Source organism: Monopterus albus, unplaced genomic scaffold (assembly GCF_001952655.1).
Source record: "Monopterus albus unplaced genomic scaffold, M_albus_1.0 scaffold21.1, whole genome shotgun sequence".
Lineage (NCBI taxonomy): Eukaryota > Metazoa > Chordata > Actinopteri > Synbranchiformes > Synbranchidae > Monopterus > Monopterus albus.
The window spans coordinates 2,883,423-2,903,148 of record NW_018127901.1 but is presented as its reverse complement, the minus strand read 5'-3'; the positions used below and the strand labels follow the sequence as shown (position 1 = coordinate 2,903,148).

At 41.1% G+C, this 19,726-nt stretch overlaps 1 protein-coding gene across 7 annotated transcripts in view; it reads right to left on the bottom strand.

Moving 5' to 3' along the window:
* Positions 1 to 6: 6 nt before the first annotated feature.
* pde6a (phosphodiesterase 6A, cGMP-specific, rod, alpha) overlaps positions 7 to 19,726 on the bottom strand; it is a 76,752-nt gene continuing 57,032 nt past the window's right edge. For 4 of the 7 annotated variants that reach the window (XM_020594016.1, XM_020594018.1, XM_020594019.1 and 1 more), the window contains 4 exons: positions 17,126 to 17,200; positions 14,601 to 14,684; positions 14,195 to 14,354; positions 12,818 to 13,936 (listed from right to left, as the gene is read on the bottom strand). In XM_020594016.1, the coding sequence (XP_020449672.1) occupies positions 13,893 to 13,936; positions 14,195 to 14,354; positions 14,601 to 14,684; positions 17,126 to 17,200 (363 nt within the window). In that variant the 3' untranslated portion in view covers positions 12,818 to 13,892. Of the gene's footprint in view, positions 2,919 to 12,817; positions 13,937 to 14,194; positions 14,355 to 14,600; positions 14,685 to 17,125; positions 17,201 to 19,726 lie in introns of those variants that run through there. The other 3 variants (XM_020594021.1, XM_020594023.1, XM_020594020.1) reach the window with 3 other exon arrangements.

Here is a 19,726-nt window from a genome sequence, read left to right as displayed (position 1 = left end):
GAATGCCTAAACGAAAGCCTAAAGACGGTGGAGTACCAGACTCCAAACTGAAGAAAAGCTCAGGTAGTTATGAAGTTGAGAACAGCAAATGAGCTCTCATATGTAGCAGCATCAATAGTGGATATAAAATAATACAAACGATGGCACTGGATGCTCTTACAGCGCTGTACAAGGAGAAGGCTGATAATAGTTTAATCTCAAATCTGAGGCAAACTAGAATTATCGCTTCATGGTTGTATGCCTTGACCAACCAGTCAAATTCATGGGAATGAGATGAACGCGAGGGTCACACTGACCTTTGACCTGTAACCACCAAGCTCTAACCACTTGAGTCCAAGTGGCCATTTGTTCCAAATTTGAAGAAACTCCCTCAAGGCGTTTCAGAGATATTACATTCACAACAGGGCAGATTGTATGGATGGACAATCTGAAAACATAATGCCTCCAAGTCATGGCTATTACTGACACAGAGGCATAAAAACAAATGGCGCAGGGGGACAGGCTTGCTCAGAGTTATCTAAACTGGGCCAGTGCATCAAGTCCATACCTGGCTCTTTCAGGTGTACCATCAACTGAGTGTACATCCATGTGTGCATCCAGGTCCCCGTCAACTGTCCCATGTCTGACCTCAGATGGGGTCCTAGACAACCAAGAACAACTTGGTCAAATGCTGGCACAGATGTGGCCTCAAGACAGGCGGCAATATCCAAGACATTTAAAGAAATTAATAGGATAAGGATAATAGAATTTTAAAATAAAGTGTGTACATTCTTAACCAAGAACAAATCCCAAATAAGAACACATCGAAGAAGAAAGAAATTAAGAACAATCAGTGAATGAGGCCCATTGGTCCCAGGAGTAATTCTCTTTGATGCAAAAATATAGGTGGTTAATTGACGAGAAGTTCTTTGGTGGCCTGCCTCCTTTCTTCTTGGTTATCCAAACCTTGAGCCACTGACAAATGTTCAGAAAATGCACAGCCAGTTTTTACAAAATAACTTTGTGCTTCATCAGTTGGTTCCAAGTAATTTTTCCACATCTAAATGGGTCTTGATGTACCTGTATCTTTGAAAGGGTCCCACTGAACATGTGTCCGCTAAAGGCTGCAGCCTAATGACACCCCCAAATGGCACAGCCAATGCAACAGTTACTGTTTACATTTGGACTGCAAGCAGGACTAAAATGGGGAAATAAAGATGGTAGCCACTGACACTATAACACCATACTGGATGAATGGTAGATGGATCTATCGCATGCACTTTGTCGAGACCATCCCAATTCAGACTTCTTTCACATGAAGTTCAGTCATAGCAGAGAACTGGACATTGGGTTAGCTTGATGAGTGTCAAAAGTATCCGTTTGGTCTACTCACAGTCCATCCGTGGATCGGTTCAGGCAGATGAATTTGTTGGTTCAAGTGGAATGTATTCAAGAATCTGAATGTAATCACTGTTTAATTCCCCATTTCTGCTTGCCCAAAGATTGTGGAGCTTTTTGGTGCTTTACAAGTAGACTTGCCTAGCCATCCGGTTGACTGCATGTGACTGATTCTAGCTTGAAGTGCAGTCTGGCTAGTGCCTAATTTACATTCCTGATGCAGCCAGTAGCAATATGCTAGGAAAAGGGAGAGAGCCTCCAAGTCTGCCAATCCCATGGCGACAAAACCGGCACCAATGTGCAAGGGATGGGGATTAACGAAAAGAGCAATCAGCTGAGAATTGGATTTCTCCTCCGGGAGGTACTGTATGAGCTGAGCATCTCTACCTCACATCCATCCATCCCTGTCTTCTGATTTCCTCGTTCTACTGGATGCTCTCCCCTCGTCCTTTACATTGTTTTTCATCAGAAATGTTCTCTGTGTGAGGGTTTTCCCAACTAATGGGCGGTTAAGGTTCGTATAGGGCTTTGCTTTACTTTTTATACTACGACTCCTACCACTAAGCCCCTCCAGATGGTAATAATCTCTGTCTTTGTCCTCCGCTTGCCACATCATGGATTTTAGCTTGTTCCTTTCTTGGAGTCTTGACCATGTGTCCTTGTGAAGCTTAGTGTTTTGTCTTCGTCTTGTGTTTGAGTCAGACACTGCTGGTGCTTACGGGTCAGCGAGGAGAGGTTGGGAGGAGTTAATAGGTGATGGCTGGTTGGTCCTTGAGAACGCGTGGAGGTGATTCCCAATCTTCTCTCCTTGTCCTCATTGTCTTGTTTTCATTCCTCCTGACATCTGTTTCTCCTCTACTTGCCCAGGAATTTCAGTAAAACACAGTCCGACTCTAGCTATCACTTTCTGTCTCTCTGTGGGTCCAAGGCTTTGTTTCAAGCCCCCCCCCCAAAAACATCATCTTCCTCGTCTTTTCTCTAGCTACTCAGCTCCTTGGTAACACACAAAAAATTGAATGTTTACATCTCTCAACTCTCCTTTGACTTTTTTAGGAACGCACACTAAGTACAAAGACGCCTTATTCAGTGCTTTTTTTTTTTTAAATAACAGCAAGTGACGTGGCCTAGAAGACCGGACGATGTCTTCCAGGCTCACTGATGTCCAAAACTAAAGATTTAGTGCTATACATACTGATTGAGAAATAAGGTGTAAACTTTTATAAAAAGGAAAAATGAACTGTAACAAAACTAATCACAAACAACTGAACGATAATTTGTGCTTAGTATGTATACTACTAAAAAGTGAGAAAATGTGCTGTTTTACATAATAAAAAAAGAAATTATAGTATATGAATATATAATATGTATATAGCACTATGCCTCACTGTAAACATAAAGTGTGTGTGTGTGTATGTGTGTTTGTATTGCTAGTCAGACAGGATATGGTCAGTTTTGTTCCAATGAGTTCACGTTTGCTCAGTACAGAGGAAAATTAAGGGAAAAACTTACGTTGAAATGACTTCACACCGAGTCCAGAACGTCTGTAAAAGAAAGACAAAAACACATCCCTTTAGACTATCACTATAGAAAGTTCCATTTCTTTGCTGTTTATGAAATGACTAAATATTTTTTGATAACTTTTTCTTATAAAGAAATTTGAGATGCAATACATAATAATCTTTTCTTTAAAACAGCCTTTGATTAACCAAGGTAATGATGTACAGTGTGTGGTTGGTTGGTGAACTACAACGTGTAGTCTGTGAGCCGTCGATTCAATAGGCTACTGTACTGCAGGTAGACTGCTGTTAAACACAAAAACAAAGCTACAGGAAGAATGTGGTCAGCTGCTTCACAAATAACGTGTATAAAAAAACCGATCAATATACTCTTGCACAAATAACGTAGTGAAATATGTTCACAATATTTTCTCCTTATGCAAAGGAAGCAGTTAACTGTTATTACCACATTTTGTTGGTGCACAGGTTTGTTAAGTCTTAACATGCAGTGGACACTTACAGTACATGTACTAAAGTATCAGGTAATAATTCTACATGTATGACTCTGGTAATGGAATGTGGGAGTGAGAAAGAGGAAAACAAAGTTGTTGCTGGTTTGACCCCGTCTGATTGATGAGGGACACACACTGTAGAAATCCCATTTTCACTGCTGCGCCTTTACCTCATCCCAAAAATGAAGCAGTTGGATTAAATCAGTAACAAGTCGCAGAATGGTATAATGGTCCGTGAACTCAATTTACAAATAAATAAAAACATTTCTCCGTCACCTGAAGGGAACAGAGACGAGAAGTAGTTTTACCTCGAGCAGAATAAGAGAAAATACAGAAGTGGAGTTCAAGGGCGTGACTGGCAGCAGCATGATGTGGGATTTCTACGGTGGCTGCTGCTGTGCCTGTGAGGGCGCCTCCATTATTGTGGAGGCGAATGACATCAGAACGACCCCATTCTTCATCATGGCAAGCCTTAAAAACCAATCGAGAGGAAAAGAAGCTACCACTGGCTTTTATTATTACCGTTTCAACTCCTTTCCAATCTAACGTGGTTTATTATGAAATAATTACTGATGTAATTAAAACTTTTTTTCAATAGCCATATTACAAGAAGGTATATACATATATATGAATATATATTTGTGTGTTTGTGTAGATATCTAGATGATTATATACTTTCTTATAGAAAACTTTGATGTTGACCATTCTCCTCAGTGTTTTGAGAATATGTTGACTCATCTCAACATAATATCACTGTCCACGTGGTCTAGGTCCTAGGTTGATGGACATTGAATCCAAAAAAGTTAATATATAAATAAAACTTCCAAAAAGAATGCAATACCTTTCGTTCCACTCTCAGAAAAATGGCAAATGGCAAGAAGAAACATCAAGCTTGATCACCAAGTTTACCAAATAACAATAAGGACGACTTTAACAAAAAGATTGTGGCTCATAACGGCTCATGAAAAAGCGGCCGTGTCACATTCTGTTTTCTAGATGTCATGTTTCAGATGCCATGGCCCACTAAAACAATCCTTATGTTTTTATGTTGCTTACTGTTTCTTTAGCCGGGAAAACAATGTATCAACTAGCTACGCCATCAAACTGGCCCTACCGCAACAAACACCGGCCTGATTCAGATTCCACGTCCTGTAGGACCCGTCAATGGTTGTGTCGCATTTCAACATCAACAGCTGTATAATACACGAGCTAATGGGTAATCTGTCAAACCTGATGGCAACAGTGATGTCAAATAGGCATAGTAGGGACTGTCAACGTGATAAATGTGAGCAGGTTTTTTTGTTTGTTTTTTTGGTGGAAGAAAATATTTTGACATAAGGGCATACATCGTTTTTACTGTTTTTCATCATGATTGATTTCATTGTCTATTGACATCATACTATCAAACTCACAAATGATTTTTTAATGTAGTTTTTGGTAAAAACAAAATTCTGGTAGTGAGATTTTATATTTTTACATACGTTTGTTTTATTTTGTGTTTCTTTTTATTTATAAGGCACTTAGTTTGGATGTCCTTTTTTGTTCCCCCCCCCCCCTCTGCTCTGTGTGATTTCATATGTGTTGAGAATGTGGAGACAAAGGCATTTCAGTATTTTTGAATTGTTAAAATCTAGTTTCATAGAAGCGGAAGTATCTGATGTTATAAATTATATTTTAACTCATGTAAATAGTTTAAAACAGAAGACTACGGCTTCCTTTTAAACTGAATACATTTCTCTTCAGAGATTGTTTACATTATGAATCTGTAGAGACGTGCTCCTCATATGCTGTATAAAGTACATATATTCATTGATTTGCCTTGAATAAAATGAACAACATTCTCTGAGCTGACTTTGTTTCTGAAAATTAAACAGCAAAGATTTAGTTGTAGCTCACTGCTGCTACAGAGAAGGCATGGTCGTCTACAGGGGCTTGATTTATTGAAGCAGTAAAAAACCTAACTGCTTTTAAACCACATTTGTTATTACATCTGTTAATATTTGTATAATGTTATGTTTGTTTTGTTACTTGCCTCTGCAACAAGGCATCTCTCTGGTATCAGCAGTGAACAATAACTTCAGTTTCTCTGACTTACTCATCTTACATTTGAAAACTTACACGGAGAAGTTCAGCTTCACACACACACACTGATGGACACTCCTCTTTTCTAGTCTTCCCCTGGTTAAACAGCATCCTATTAACAAGCTGCTGGCAATTTTCCGCTTGGCTAAACCACAAGTCACATGTCAGTGGCTGCACTGATGATGCCTGTGCACAGAGCATCGCTCTGCAGTACAGCGAGTCTCGGGCCTCCCATCACGCTCACACTAGAGATGGGTGATGTCGACGTTGCTCATCTGGTAGTACTTTGGGATAAAGAAACTAAATGCTAATGAAAGATTTGTCCTTATGTAAAACAATGTAAAAGATGACGGCTCTTCATGACTATTTGCGTAAACACCACCCCACAGAATATGCTACATTCTCATTGTACGTAGACGTGAGATCAGCTGATAGTTGAGAAATACTCAGTTCACTCTGATCATTCAATGGAGTTAGTGTGATGCCTGTTTACGTAAATGATCTTCGGTCAACAGCAGAAGTTAGTCGTTAGTTAAACAGCTGGTATGACCCCACTGGTTGTCATTTTAACCACAAACAGCAACAGTGGGTGTGTCAGGTGCTATTCACTGCTCACAAGCCGCCCTCTTCTGCCCTCTCCGTGGGCTCATTTGAGATGAACTGCATCACGCCAGGACAGCGGTCAAGCGCACCTGTGGCGAAGAATCCATAAAATAAAAATCCTGCATCCAATCGATGATATGAATTAGCACCAAAATCCAGCTGTTCCATGGACCGTACCCTCTCTCCCCAAAAACCTTCACCCAAATCAACTCATTACTTTTTGAGTTATGCTGTGAAACAAACAAACCTCCCTTGGTAGAGGTAATGATCAGAAAGCAGCTAAATTGTGTAGAGCTATACATGTACATTTCAGTGGAAACTTTCATCTGGCCTGGCACTACAAGTGACTTTTGAACAATGCAGTGCTCTCTGATTAAAGACGCCAGGCATTCTGCCCCGTGGCTGAAAGGGTTGGAGCATAAACTGGCAAATTAACATTTTTATGCTTTTTTTTCCCCTTCCACCATGACTTTATGATGCAATAAAACCTTAAGCTACGCTCTTACGGTCACCTCTGAGCAAACACACAAACAGCTCACTCTTAGCATCACTATCTATTGTCATAGCCCAATGAAACTAGCAGAACTACATGCTTACAAAAAGCAGATACAACCCAGAGATTACCAAAGTGTACACCCTCCATTCCTTGGCTGAGTAGTAGATTCTCTCCATGTATATCACAAACAGAATCAGTGACCAGCCTTGGTAGAGCCCGCTGCTCACTACGAACTCAAATTTAAACACAGCTCACTTCTTCATCAACAGACATAATGGCTCATAGCAATGCGTCTTACAATCTATAATCCTGTAGAATCTCCAACACACAAGTACAGGTTAACAACCAAACAGTCATTGGTCTCATCTGAGACAGTCATGAGTCGGCCTACAGACGGGAGGTTGAATGGCTGGTCCTGTGGTGCGGTCGCAACAACCTGGAGCTGAACATGCTCAGAACAGTGGGGATGACAGTGGACTTCAGGAGGAACCATTGGTGCCAGCCTGGCCTCCATGGAGGACCTGTACACCTCATGGGTCAGAAGGAGGGCAGAGAAGATTTCTGCAGACCCCTCACACCCTGGACACAAACTCCTCCCCTCTGGACGGCGCTACAGGTCACTGTACGCCAAAACAACCAGACATGAGGACAGTTTCTTCCCCTGGGCCGTCACTCTGATGAACACTTCATCAGAACAACCCCCCTAGGTAATTACACCTTTGCATATATCTGTCTGAAAAACTCTGTGTAAACTGCGTGTAGATATATTTCTATAAGTACTTTACTATTTATTTTCCTCATACACATTGTTTTTTCTTGTTTGCACATTTTCTCTTGTTGTTCTCAGTCTCATCTTGTTTACTTGTCTACTCGTTGCTTTACAGAAGGACACTGTACATCCACACAGAGAGTCCAACACACCGGGCTGATACTGACTCTAATAGACAACTGTTGTATTAGGCTGCATTAGTTCTAGCTAGGTGTCCCTAATAAACCCCCAGCTCAGTGTATGAACTAATGCTAAACGCTCTTATACTTGTGTAGCGCTTTTCTATGCATTGCAGCACACTCAAAGCGCTTTCACACTACTTGCTTGGATTCGCACTCACAAACACTCAGTGTAATCACCAACTGGGAGTTCAGTGACTTGCTCAAGGACACGTCGACATGTGGACTGGACAAGCCGGGAATCGAACCCTCCAGTTAGGAGACGACCCGCTCCACCTCCTGAGCCACAGCCGCCCCAAACTGCATAACATTCTAACTGCAGTTAGATTATTACATTTATTCATGTGGTTAAAACAGCCATTTGTAAAGTGTTAACCTTTTCTTTTTTAACTTTATTGATTAATGGTACGGCCCAAAGTCAGAGTAGAAACAAGAGGATTAGAAATTGTCCTGTCAGCCATTTCCTGTCCAGCCGTCCTCTGTTTGGTTGTTTCTGTGGGGCAGTCGTGACTGCAGCAAACAGCTGCTCTGCAGTGTGGTGCAGAGTTATTATACACACAGTGTCGCCCCCACGAGCTTCAGCTTAACTCTGACAGGGACATCCATCCATTCTCCACACCATTTATCCTTGTAGAGGGTCACAAGGGGACTGGATCCCAGCCAGTACTGGTGGAAAGGAGGGTTACACCCCAGACAGGTTGCCAGTCTATCACAGGGCTGACAGAGACAGACACCCCTATTCCCTCCAATAAATCTCATAACCTCTGTTTATTTGCTGCTGCCGAGATTGCAGCAGTGTTAATTAGACAAGCCAGTGGTGTCTGACAAAAAGAGAGAAGTCTGCAGTGAAATTCTGCTTCATACCACAGCAGATTCAGTCCGGAGTTTTAGCCACAACATGTGGAATACTTCTATACAATACAAAAGCTCACTATACTTCATCGTGGAAGTGCTCAAACTGCAAGATAGTTGACCAGAATTTCTGACCTGCCAGAAATCCAACAGCTCTTCAGGGCAGTGGTTTCCAAAGTGGGTGACTTGTGAATAGGCCACAGGTGTCATCACATTAAGAACGGCAATGTTTACATTGCCTATGTTCAAACTAAAGGAGCAAAGATGCAACAAACATCAACATTAGCTAGTTAAAAACTGTGCATTTTGCAGTTATGTCACAGATAATGACAACTCACCGTTTCTGGTTGTCACAGGAAGTCATGCTCTCCAGCTTGGGCGTTTTTCAGGAGGAGCAAGTGATGCAAAAATATGACAGTACTGTGTTGCACAAGACAAGAATATACCATACTATGCTCTACAAGCTGTGTGCTGTGTTCTTGCTATAAATGCAGCCATTATTCATTCTGCACACTCTGCAGGAGCTAGCTTTTCTATAATTAGATGGATGACACATTCTCAGAAGGAGAAAGGCGTTCTTTACACTGCTTTGTAACCAATTCATTTTAGAAGTGAAGCTTTGATGTCAGTCACAGTGAGCGGTGTCTCTGGGGCTGCAGCTGAGCTCAGACAGCAACAACAACACACTGCAGACAGCTCAGGGCAAAGGTCACCCCGTGAAACACACTGATAACCGTTCAATTCCGACCCCCTGTGATACACATAGCGATGGCTTCCAAACACTGACCTCTGGTTTTAATGAATAGGTTGAAAATTTCTGACTGTTTTGTTACAAACTCACATTCTGTAGCCACAAGCTGTTCAAGCCTACAGGATTTTAACTTACATTTTAAAGCAGATGTACAGTTCCCAAAGACAACACTACATTTTAGGAAAGAATTTCCAAAATAATGCACAATAGAAGAATATTCCCATTTGACAGTGAGTAGAAAGGGAATCCAGTTACGATTAGAACAAGCTGACAAGATGTATATGATCATGAGTGGATTACTGAACGGGCCTACCCTAGACCAACGGGCCGTGATAAGACTGCTAACCTTTCTGATGGAAAGTGAGCCATATGACTACAAAATGTGAAAAAGGTATGAAAATTAACTACAAAGCCACTAAAAAGAGACAAAATTCCTAGAGACAGAAAAGATACCAAGGTCAGCATATCAAATATGCCAAATGACAAAAACAACCACAAAGACATACAAAAGAAGTAAAAATGAACTAAAACAGAGGTAGGGGCCTTTTACATGTCTGTGTCCAGGGGCTATCGTCTCTCAGTGTCCAAGTATATGATATAACTTATATTGTTAAAGTGGCTAGAGTGATCATTGGAATCTTGAAAGGAAACAAAGGAAGAGACTGGATATCATGGGTTTACTACAGAAAGTAACTCATGGTGGAAATAAGCAGCTCTGACACCCACACTGCAACTACCTGAAACACAGGTGACCTACTGTAAAAAATTCAGGTAGGTAAAACATGTAGGTGTCAGCACAAAAAAGCCTGAGCAAACTAGTCAACTGATGTCCCCTGCTTGGAAAGTGCAGCAGACCCATGCATAGCTGTCCTATAAATAGTCCTGCATCGCTCTCTCCACTGTGGCTTGCAGGCTGGCAGCTCCGCAGTCACGACTCCTCCTGATTGTTGCGAGAACAAGGCTAAAGCTCCCTTCCTGCAGGCTCACTGGGTGAAATGCAGCGGCTGCTCTGCCTCTCCCTCTGTCTGAAGTCACGGGTTGTCGCTGCGTCAGAGCCAAGCTTCATAAGCTCCAGTGATCATCGCAACCGTATACGGCAGTCCTTTGAGCTCCCAACATGTCCTTACATCATGGGGACTTGCGTCATACCCCAGTGACGACACACACAGATTATGTAGCCATGCTCTTGTTATATTACTACAGCCTGTGGGGGAGGGAGGGATGGGCGGTGGTGAATTTAGCCCCCCACTGGGGCTCCAGTGACAATCAGCCTTGATTATCCCACTCTGGCATTGTGTTGTGTTTTGTAACAATATTATGTGTGGCTCTAGGTGGGACAATTACCTAGTGTGTACATAAACACACACACACAAACAACATGCAAATGCCTAGGGAAGCTGGCACTAAAGGCGGCAGCTATGCCACAACGTCTGTGTTTCTCAGCCATGTGATTTTTTTTAAGCTAAGAATGAATTTATCTTTGAGAGTGTGAAGGCTTTTTGTTTCTTGCATCAATCCTGCATTAGCGCGGCTGACAAATTCTGACTCACCCAGTTCTGTCACTCTCACACAGCCAGTATCCAGATATTTACTTGAACAAATATTTGCATGTTGCACAGTGAAAACATCAACTTGTGTGCTGCAAAATATTTCTGCTTTTACTCAGCTGCTGCATGCATCAGTTTTGTAAGAACAGCACTGATTATTTACTGTACATTCAAAAGAGATTGGTTGGAATTCTAACATCGCCTCATACCAGTCTAGTGCTGGGGCTTTAGTTTTGAGTAGTAGGATTTGTTTGCCCTATCATTTCCAACACGGTGTACCCTACTTTGCCCTCACTGTGACCTGCTCTCAGTAAACACGCATTTGGTAATTGGCAGGTCAAAAGACATGTGAGCAACCACTATGTGTTCAACACAAGCTAAATGTGGTTAAAATGTTGTGCAGACACCTACAGTAGGTTACATCTATTATTTCAACATGACTGAACCAGCATGAGCTACATCTTGAACACAGTAATTAAACGTCTGTTGCAATAGTGATTATAATGTAATATGTATCCCCGCTGTCTAAAAGCCTTTTTGAGACTTGTCAATCACTGCTTACTGGGTTCTCTTGTACCATTGATGGAGAAAAGCACTTAATAACTCAGATTAATGTATAGCCTGACTAACTGTAGAACCAACTGTGGCATGGGAAGGAAAGATTTTCATAGTTTTGTCCAGCGAGATACCTGTTTTTGAGGATATAAACTTTGGCACAACACTTGGCCTGCTCCTCCACGCTACTGTCAGTCAGATGCTTGCTGGGTTGTAAAAGCTCATGGCCAAAGAGAGCAAAACCTCTCCAAACAGATTCTCTCAGGAAATTCAAATCCAGTGAGAGTTCAGTAAACTTACAGAGGAAGTGTGACTAGCCTGTCTTAGAAATGAAATTGACAAAAAACTGCATTCAAACATTGATAACATAGAAACAGCTACAAACATACACAAACATCTGAGGGTTTCATGCTGAAATGCACAGAAGTAGATGTAGCTGCAGCAGATTGTCACACACAGCAAACTGACCACTTTCTATGCTATATACATGCACAACAAGTTTTCTGGTGTAATTTCCACTGAACTACATACATGTGCACATCTCTGATGAACAAAATATACTATACCACAGGGAACTAATGCCAAATCATCATCAGGATTAAAGAGAGCAGAGACCAACACACATTACACTAAGTGGGATGCAAATAAAACGCCACACACAGACACCGTTCATTAAAAACAGACACCAGAGTTATTCAGTTTGAAAAGCATCACATCTTTACTAATCTCTGCAACTCATTAAAAACAGACACCAGAGTTTCTGTCAGTTTGAAAAGAGCATCACATCTTTACTAATCTCTGCAAAATGTTTTCATTGTTAACTACAACTAAATACGTTGTGCATGTGTTGAATGTGAGGACCTAGTTCATAGTATATACAAACCTTAACATAACATATCACACGGGGAAGGTGGTAACACTAAAAAGTTCCAGTTCGATCGTGGAATGGATTTTAATCTACAGAAGCAGAAATAACTGTCAGTCACAAACCAGTAACTGAACAACACTAAACATCAGCATCATTGATCTGCATTACAAAGTTCTGCATTTGGACCATTTGACATCATGTAGACAAACATGTCAACACAGCTAATAGCACAAGCATGAGCCAAAAACAGAATAAATGCTGATTCACTATCCAAACACTACAGTTTACTGACTGTCGTTTATACATTTGCCTCAGACAGACAACTGTCTTGAACTTATTCAGTCAAGGACTCAAGTGAAGCTTCTCTCATACCTTCAAAAGCCTAGACTGGATTTTGGATTCAGAATTTGTAACATTTTGTCGAGTCTATTGATAATAAATACTGTCTTAAAGCATGAAGATGCCTGAGCAGACACATCAGTATTAGGATTAATCAGGAGAGACAGATTCAGGTTTCTGCAGAAACCCCACTAGCAAACATCAGAAATACTTTAAACTGAGTAATAAAGGAACAAATCGATGGTTTCCATGTGAGTCAATCCATGGAAACTACACAGATTGGACCTTGGAAATTTAAATCATAAACATGACTTACAGCACAAAGGATATATTACAGCTAAAATAAAACAAACAACTTTTTTATTATTATTATTTACACCTTGTATCAAGATGTCCGAGTTGGTTTGTTCCACCCCGTCACAGGACAATAAACGGGCCACCACACTCAGGATGCAGCTAAATAAAAATTTCATGTTTTTATACAAATTCATTTTGAGAATTTCATTTTTAAATTTTCTCCCCATGTTTTCTGAGTTGGCAAGGTGGACATGTCATGCTTGACAAACAAGGTTTAAAAAAAAAAATGTACCAGAAGATGTTCTAAAGAAAATCCAATCTCACGAGCATTTGAATTTGTCTTCTTCAAACCCTAAAATTGTCATTTCCTCTTAGTGATGTTACTATGTTATGTTGTTTAAAATGATTTTATCAACACATTGCCATAAAAACAGAAGTAACTGTTCTTAAAAACAAGTCTGAAATGTATGAAATGTTTAGTGTTACTACCGATGAATGAGAAATGGACCCTAGAAAATGACAGTATAATAATAGAGACAGTATAGAAAAACTAATTCTGTTATTTAATTGTATTTTACTTCATGCTAATAAGTACACTTGAATTTATGTCTTCAACCACTGAAAACAGTATTATTTGTTTTATACTGCCTAGTTTTTGCCTTTAAATGTTGGGGACACCAAATGAACAGTTTCCATGGAATGACCCATTAGCTCCTCAACAGACTGTGTAACATTTTCTGTGGTACCAGTTCAGCATTCGATCACTTTGAAGACACTTGCATTGTAACACTGACTTTTAGAAACTGTCTTGTTAGTGTATTGACAAGGCTTGTATTGTAAATAGCTGATATTCTTCAATGCTTAAGTTGACATGTGAGCAGAACATTACATTTCCAATCATTTTACATACGCTTGCTGCATGTAAAGCTTTTTGATAGCTCGCTCTCTAATGCTGGAGCTTCCCACAACCTATGAACACATCATCAAGCACATGAGCAGTACAGCATCAAAGGGTCGACAGGAAGAAGCAGTGCAGAAGGAAAGCAACAGAGAAAAAGTCAAATTTCAGTAAATGCACCAGCAAGACACAATTCTAACAGGTATTTTGAAGCTAGAGATGTCTGTCAGCAACTATGTGGACCAAGCAAGGTGGCACTATGGTAGCATCTCTAGCTGAGAGTACAGGTCTTTGACTGTGACTGGGCTGCACTCGCTGCAGGATGGAGGGAGGAAGAAAGGAAAGAAAGGGAGAAAGGGAAAAACAAAGAAGTTATTTTTATTATTTACAGTGACACCATGAAAAAAGCATTCATAACCTTTTACAGTTTCTATATGTGTTCTTCTGTTGCATATATTTCTCACTCCGATGTCCAGCAGAATTGACACAGGCACTGTTTAGGCTGAGAGCCACTTACATCCCTCATAAAATCAACAGAGTAATGTATTCTCTGTGTGTTCGAAACCCTCCTACCTTGTCTGGCTGCTACAGCTTCCTCCTCCTTGGCTTTCTTGGCCGCCTCGATGGCGGCCACTTTGGCCTCGTGCTGCTCTTTCTGGGCGTTCCACTGCTTCCTGTTGTTCATTAGGCGCTCCAGCATGGGGGTGATCTCCACATGGAAACGGCTGAACTCCTGGAAATAACATGAAATCAATACAGCTTTGTTAGCACTGAATAAATCAAATATAATAGTAAGCCTTACATGGCGCAATTATGGCTCATCTGGAAAAAAAATGCCATCAACTCCCAGAGAGCTGTTCAAACACAGCAGCATGTAGATTTACCTACAGTTTAGCCAATTGCAGGTGTTCACTGCAATCAGTGTTAGAGGGAATCAGCAGTGGATGTCGGTGTATGTTGGGGTGGTGTGATTTCTGACCTTGTACACAAACGAGCAGACAAAGTCGATGAAACCACATTGAAGCTTCGGCAGCTCATCTGCTTTGTTTCTGTCCATCATCGGCTGGAAGAGAGAGATCGAGAACATATTGGTCAACACCCCCGCTGTATCAAGACGTTACAACTTTAACAGTGAACAATGCAGACACCGGCTATTTTTATGGTTTAAACGAGCATAAAATCTGCTTCACCACCCAAGGTGTAGCCACCATAACACCACCTAAATAATATGTGAATCGATCCAACAGCCATAAATAAATACAAAATCATCTTTGTAGTTTCTGACTTGATTATCACCCTGTTGTTTGCAGACAGTAAACATACTGTAGACGAATAGTTTTAAAATAAAGGTAGAAATGTGTTTCAGGGCCATCAGCTTTTAATTTTATAGGTTCAGACTCAAGTAGAAAGAACAAGAAAACTGGAATTAGCAGATCATTGTTAGGTATTTTTAGTCAGATAGAAATTGGATAGATACTTTATGTATTAGAAATGTTTAGTGGAGATAGGATGTCTAGTTAGACTGTTAAATGCTTAGTCATGCTTATGAGTTTCTACAGGGTACATCTGGTCAAGGATAACTAGAGAGAAGAGTTGATGACTGTCAGCAGACAGGATGTTTAATATTATTATGATGTGTATAACTGTAGCCTTAGCCATAATATGTTCTTATGTTTAAGTCACGACATGTTACTAGAGGTCGTGAGAATGTTTTTAGCTACACACCACTTAATCAACAGACACACACACATTGATTTGCTTCATGTTTTGACTACTGCTATGACCAGCTGCAAAGCAGGTAACAGAGACGTCTCGGTTGACGTTTCTGTGTAGTATGGGGCTAGCCCAACCGAGGGGATATAATGTATAGGCCTGGTGGGTTCAGGGTCTTTCATCTTACATCTGCCTGTGAGCAGTTTGGAGGTGGAAGATACCTGAGCATGTAATGTTAATTTTACCTGTGATCCTTTGAATAAATCAGCACTGTTTTGAAGTTACTTGGACTGTCTCGTCTCTCAGAGTTAGCAATAGTAACAAGAACCATAATCCGACATCATCCTTGAACACAGCGCCAGTGCCCTCCCAGTCCCAGGGACACTGCTCTGAAGCCGACGGCAGACTTGTGACGTCTTTGTGCATTATGTGGTGGGGAGACAACTTCCCTCAATTAGGAAGAACGTTGTTATAAACATTGTTTGAGCAATTTACAGTTATAAAAAGTATACTCAAATTTTACCTGCTTATAAAAGACGGCTCTAGCTCCTCACTATATAATAAAGGTCGACTGAATCCTGTGCAGTAGCTTCACATGAGCAGCCACAGCCACATACAGACATAAGTCTGAGCAGCACACTGGGCTGTAAAGACCTGTCAGAACTGTGAGAAAGTTCACGTTGGCTGTAATTGCTGGTGAAATTGCCCACCTACATTTCCTGATAAAATAGCTCAAGTGTCGCAGCCTCTGCAAAGTCTTTCCACTGTGAATCACAGAATCGACTGGTGGGAAAATACCAGCTGATCAAAATGAAGTCCTCCCTGCTGACACACATGCTATTATTTGAGGCAAGAGTGTGTGGGATGGTGCTTCTCAAGTGTTTCGAGGGCACGAGGGAATGAAAGAGTGAGGGGAGAGACACGAGGCTGAGGCGCCCGGTCGGCTGGGTTAGGGCCACAGTGACCGCTCTTTCTGTATCGGTGCTCCACATAATGGCCTGTTCATCGCTCAGCGCCGCCGCCACAGGGAACTAAATCTGTCTTTTCATTTTGTGTTTCTGTCGCCTTCTCCTCCGCTCTCCTGTCTTTCCTGCTTGAAACCCCAAGGACAGACTTGTCCTGCCTTAATTCCCATCATTCCTGCCCACCCACCATATCCTCTATCTCCTCCTCTCAACCTTCAGCTTACCGGCACAAACTGATTAAAAAAAGAAGAAAGTAAATACGCATGAGAAACAAAAATGATGCAAAATCCAAATTCACTGAAAAGTTTGTCCAGATTATACTTGTAACCAACAAGGGGAAAATATCAAATGTTTCCATGGGATAAAATATAATACTAAGGTTTGTCAAAGGTAATGAGGTCCTCTTAGTTCCCGCTGTGATCCTACCTACCCACAGAGTCTTCAGTAAATTATACTGTAGACATTCTCAAAGGGGAAATCCACCTTTGAAGAATATACATTAGGGGCATTTATAAGGAAAAAACAAGCAGCACCACCGGAGCTCGAGGGGTTTCAGCGTCTGTGCTTCAAATCAAATCAAATTTTATTTGTATAGCGCCAAATCACAACAAAAGTCATCTCAGGACACTTTACAAACTAAGGTCTAGACCTTACTGTTATCAATATTATTACATAGGGAAAACCCAACAAATCCCCCTTGAGCAAGCACTTGGCGACAGTGGGGAGGAAAACCTCCCTTCAGGCCTTCAGAATGTTTACTGCCTCCACCCGTCCCTCAAACCTTTCTCTGCCTAGCGTTCATTGTGCTCCCTCTCTGTATCCTTACAATGGGTTGTTGCTGCAGCACCGTCCTCTCCAGGTCTCCCTGCTCCCAGAACTCTGCAGCCACAGACAGCGCCACCTAACAAAAATGTGCAGAGATAACATTTCAATGAGGAATCATGAATAAGAACCATAAATATATTTTTATATTCTCTAGCAGTGCAAGCTGGCACACATCCTAAACATAAAACTGTGTGCTGGTGGTTAATGATGAGAGAAGCACAAACCTGCTGATAGCCTAAAGCAGGGTGTAACCATGTCTCTGAATAAAACCTGGCCTGTGCAGCTGTAACATGTGGCAGCCGGGTCGTTCAAACAGGCCACAGTTTGAAACTTGCATCATACACAGCTGTCTTCTATTGATTTTTAAACGCTCATAAATATGTTCCAGTCACTCCTTTGCATTTGAATGCCTATGTTAATGTGGTTGACATCATCAGACATTCATGCCAATTGATTTTCTGACAGTTTATATGAAAATAAAAGGATGAATAGTCCAATCATTGCACACAATTCTGAACCAGGTACAGCCCCAGTATCAGCTTATCTGTTGATTTTTTTACTTGTCCAATAGCATAAAAAACCTACTTTGCAACAACATAAAACAAAAATAGCAAATCTTCACAACTGAGAGGCTGGAAATACACGATGTCAATTTTCAATCAACTAATCAATAAATTATCCAATATTTCACTATGCATACTGGTGAAATTCTCCTTTAGAATGAAACCTGCCATAAAGATACTGCTGATTTCCATGGTACTGCTTCTACGAGCAGGAAAACATCCCTTCCATGTTGTAAAATGGCCCTATGAAGCTTTCACAATGTTCCATTAATGAGAGGCTCATTCACCGCTCAGGAGGCAGATTCAGGCATGTGTCTTTATGAGACGAAAGCCTGTTTCGTCTCTAAAAGGAGCAACGTGAGCTCTGATGAGTAATATGTGGATGCTGCATTCAGGATGGAAACCTCATTATAGAAAGGGTTAGTCATCGAGCCAGTTCTGGTGCAGTCTGTCGACAGGCATTGTGTGTGTGAGGAGCAGAAACCATCCATATAAACTCAGAGGAATATCTTATCAAGAAGCTTTTGTCTCGATATCTCGTCTATCATTAATAAAAATCTGAGGAAATGTATTAATAAGAATCAGACTATCTCAACAGCTTCAATAACAAAAACAAAACTACTGTATAACAGACTCATTTCATGCCAGCAATGACTCTAACCTTTAATCTAAGCTTTAATATGAAGATCTCTGCTCAGGGTCATCACCGAAACCGGGCTCTGGAGGGTTTCATTTGACAGCCACAGTTTGTTATCGCTATTTCCAGAGTGGAAGTCATTTTTAAACCGAAGAGTTAGTCAACAAAACAGAGCCCCGTGTGCAGAAGGGAGGGCCATGCTATAGATAGTGTGTGTGGGATAAATCACCAGGTTCTGACAAAGGTGAAATCAACAGAGAGGAAAAAAGGAATATCCTAAATGGCTGCGGCTCTGAAGTCTGTTTTCTAATCAGTTCATCTGGTAACACGTGTCGTAACCAAAAACAATATGGTGATAAATATTATTTCAGTCTGAAACACTACAATGTTCTGTTCTATATATCAGCCTGAGACGTTGCTCATAACATAGTTGAGACAGAAGATAAGTTACAATCTGAAGTCAGGTACCTCTGATATACAGCTGTAATAAACAAACAGGTGATGGAGCGTGGAGGGAAGTGGATTTATAAGGCAGCAAAGTGACCGACAGCTTTAAAAGAATGTTTGATCCTGTTTTTGTGACCAAACTGTCCGACTGGGAAAGTTGTCACCAAAACTGATTTTGGTCATAATCACTGTCACAGGTTGTTCAACAACATTCATGGGGGTGACTGTGGATCAGTGGGTAGAGCAGACGTCTCCAAACCGGAGGGTAGGAGGTTCGAATCTCAGTCCACATGCCAAAGTGTCCTTGGGAAAGACACTGAACCCCCAAGTTGCCTCCAATGGTTAGAGACATTGGTTGAGTTGGCGCCGCAGATGGCTGCCTCAGTTCTAAACCACAAACAAATTCCTTGTGTGTAACATACTTGGCCAAGTAAAGGTGATTATTGTGATTCATCAGCCACTATGCTAAGTGGCTTTTAGTGCTCCTGTCCCTACAGCCTCCCTTCATTGACTGTATCTGAAGACCACGCCACCGAAAACAAAACATCTGTTTCGCAGCTGGCTGAAATGCACAGATTTGAACATATGTCCAGTAAAACACAAAAACATACATACAGTAAGACGGTAATGTGGATTACTGCTCCTTTTGCTAAGACCAAACTGAGAAGATTAGTTCGACATGCTGGACAGAATCATCATCAACTTTATTGGCCAGGTGTGTTGGACACACAAGGAATTTGACTCTGGTACAGTGGCTCTTGGTGTGATGGACAAAGTTCTCCCTTTGTAGGCAAGTGAACAAGATAATAATAATAATAAACATCATTTATATAGCACTTTACAACTTGGGGAGCCCAAAGTGCTGCACAAAATAAGGATAACTATACACTAAAAACAATACTAAAACCGACAGAGCACTACTAAACCATAACCCAATAATCATAAAATATAAAAC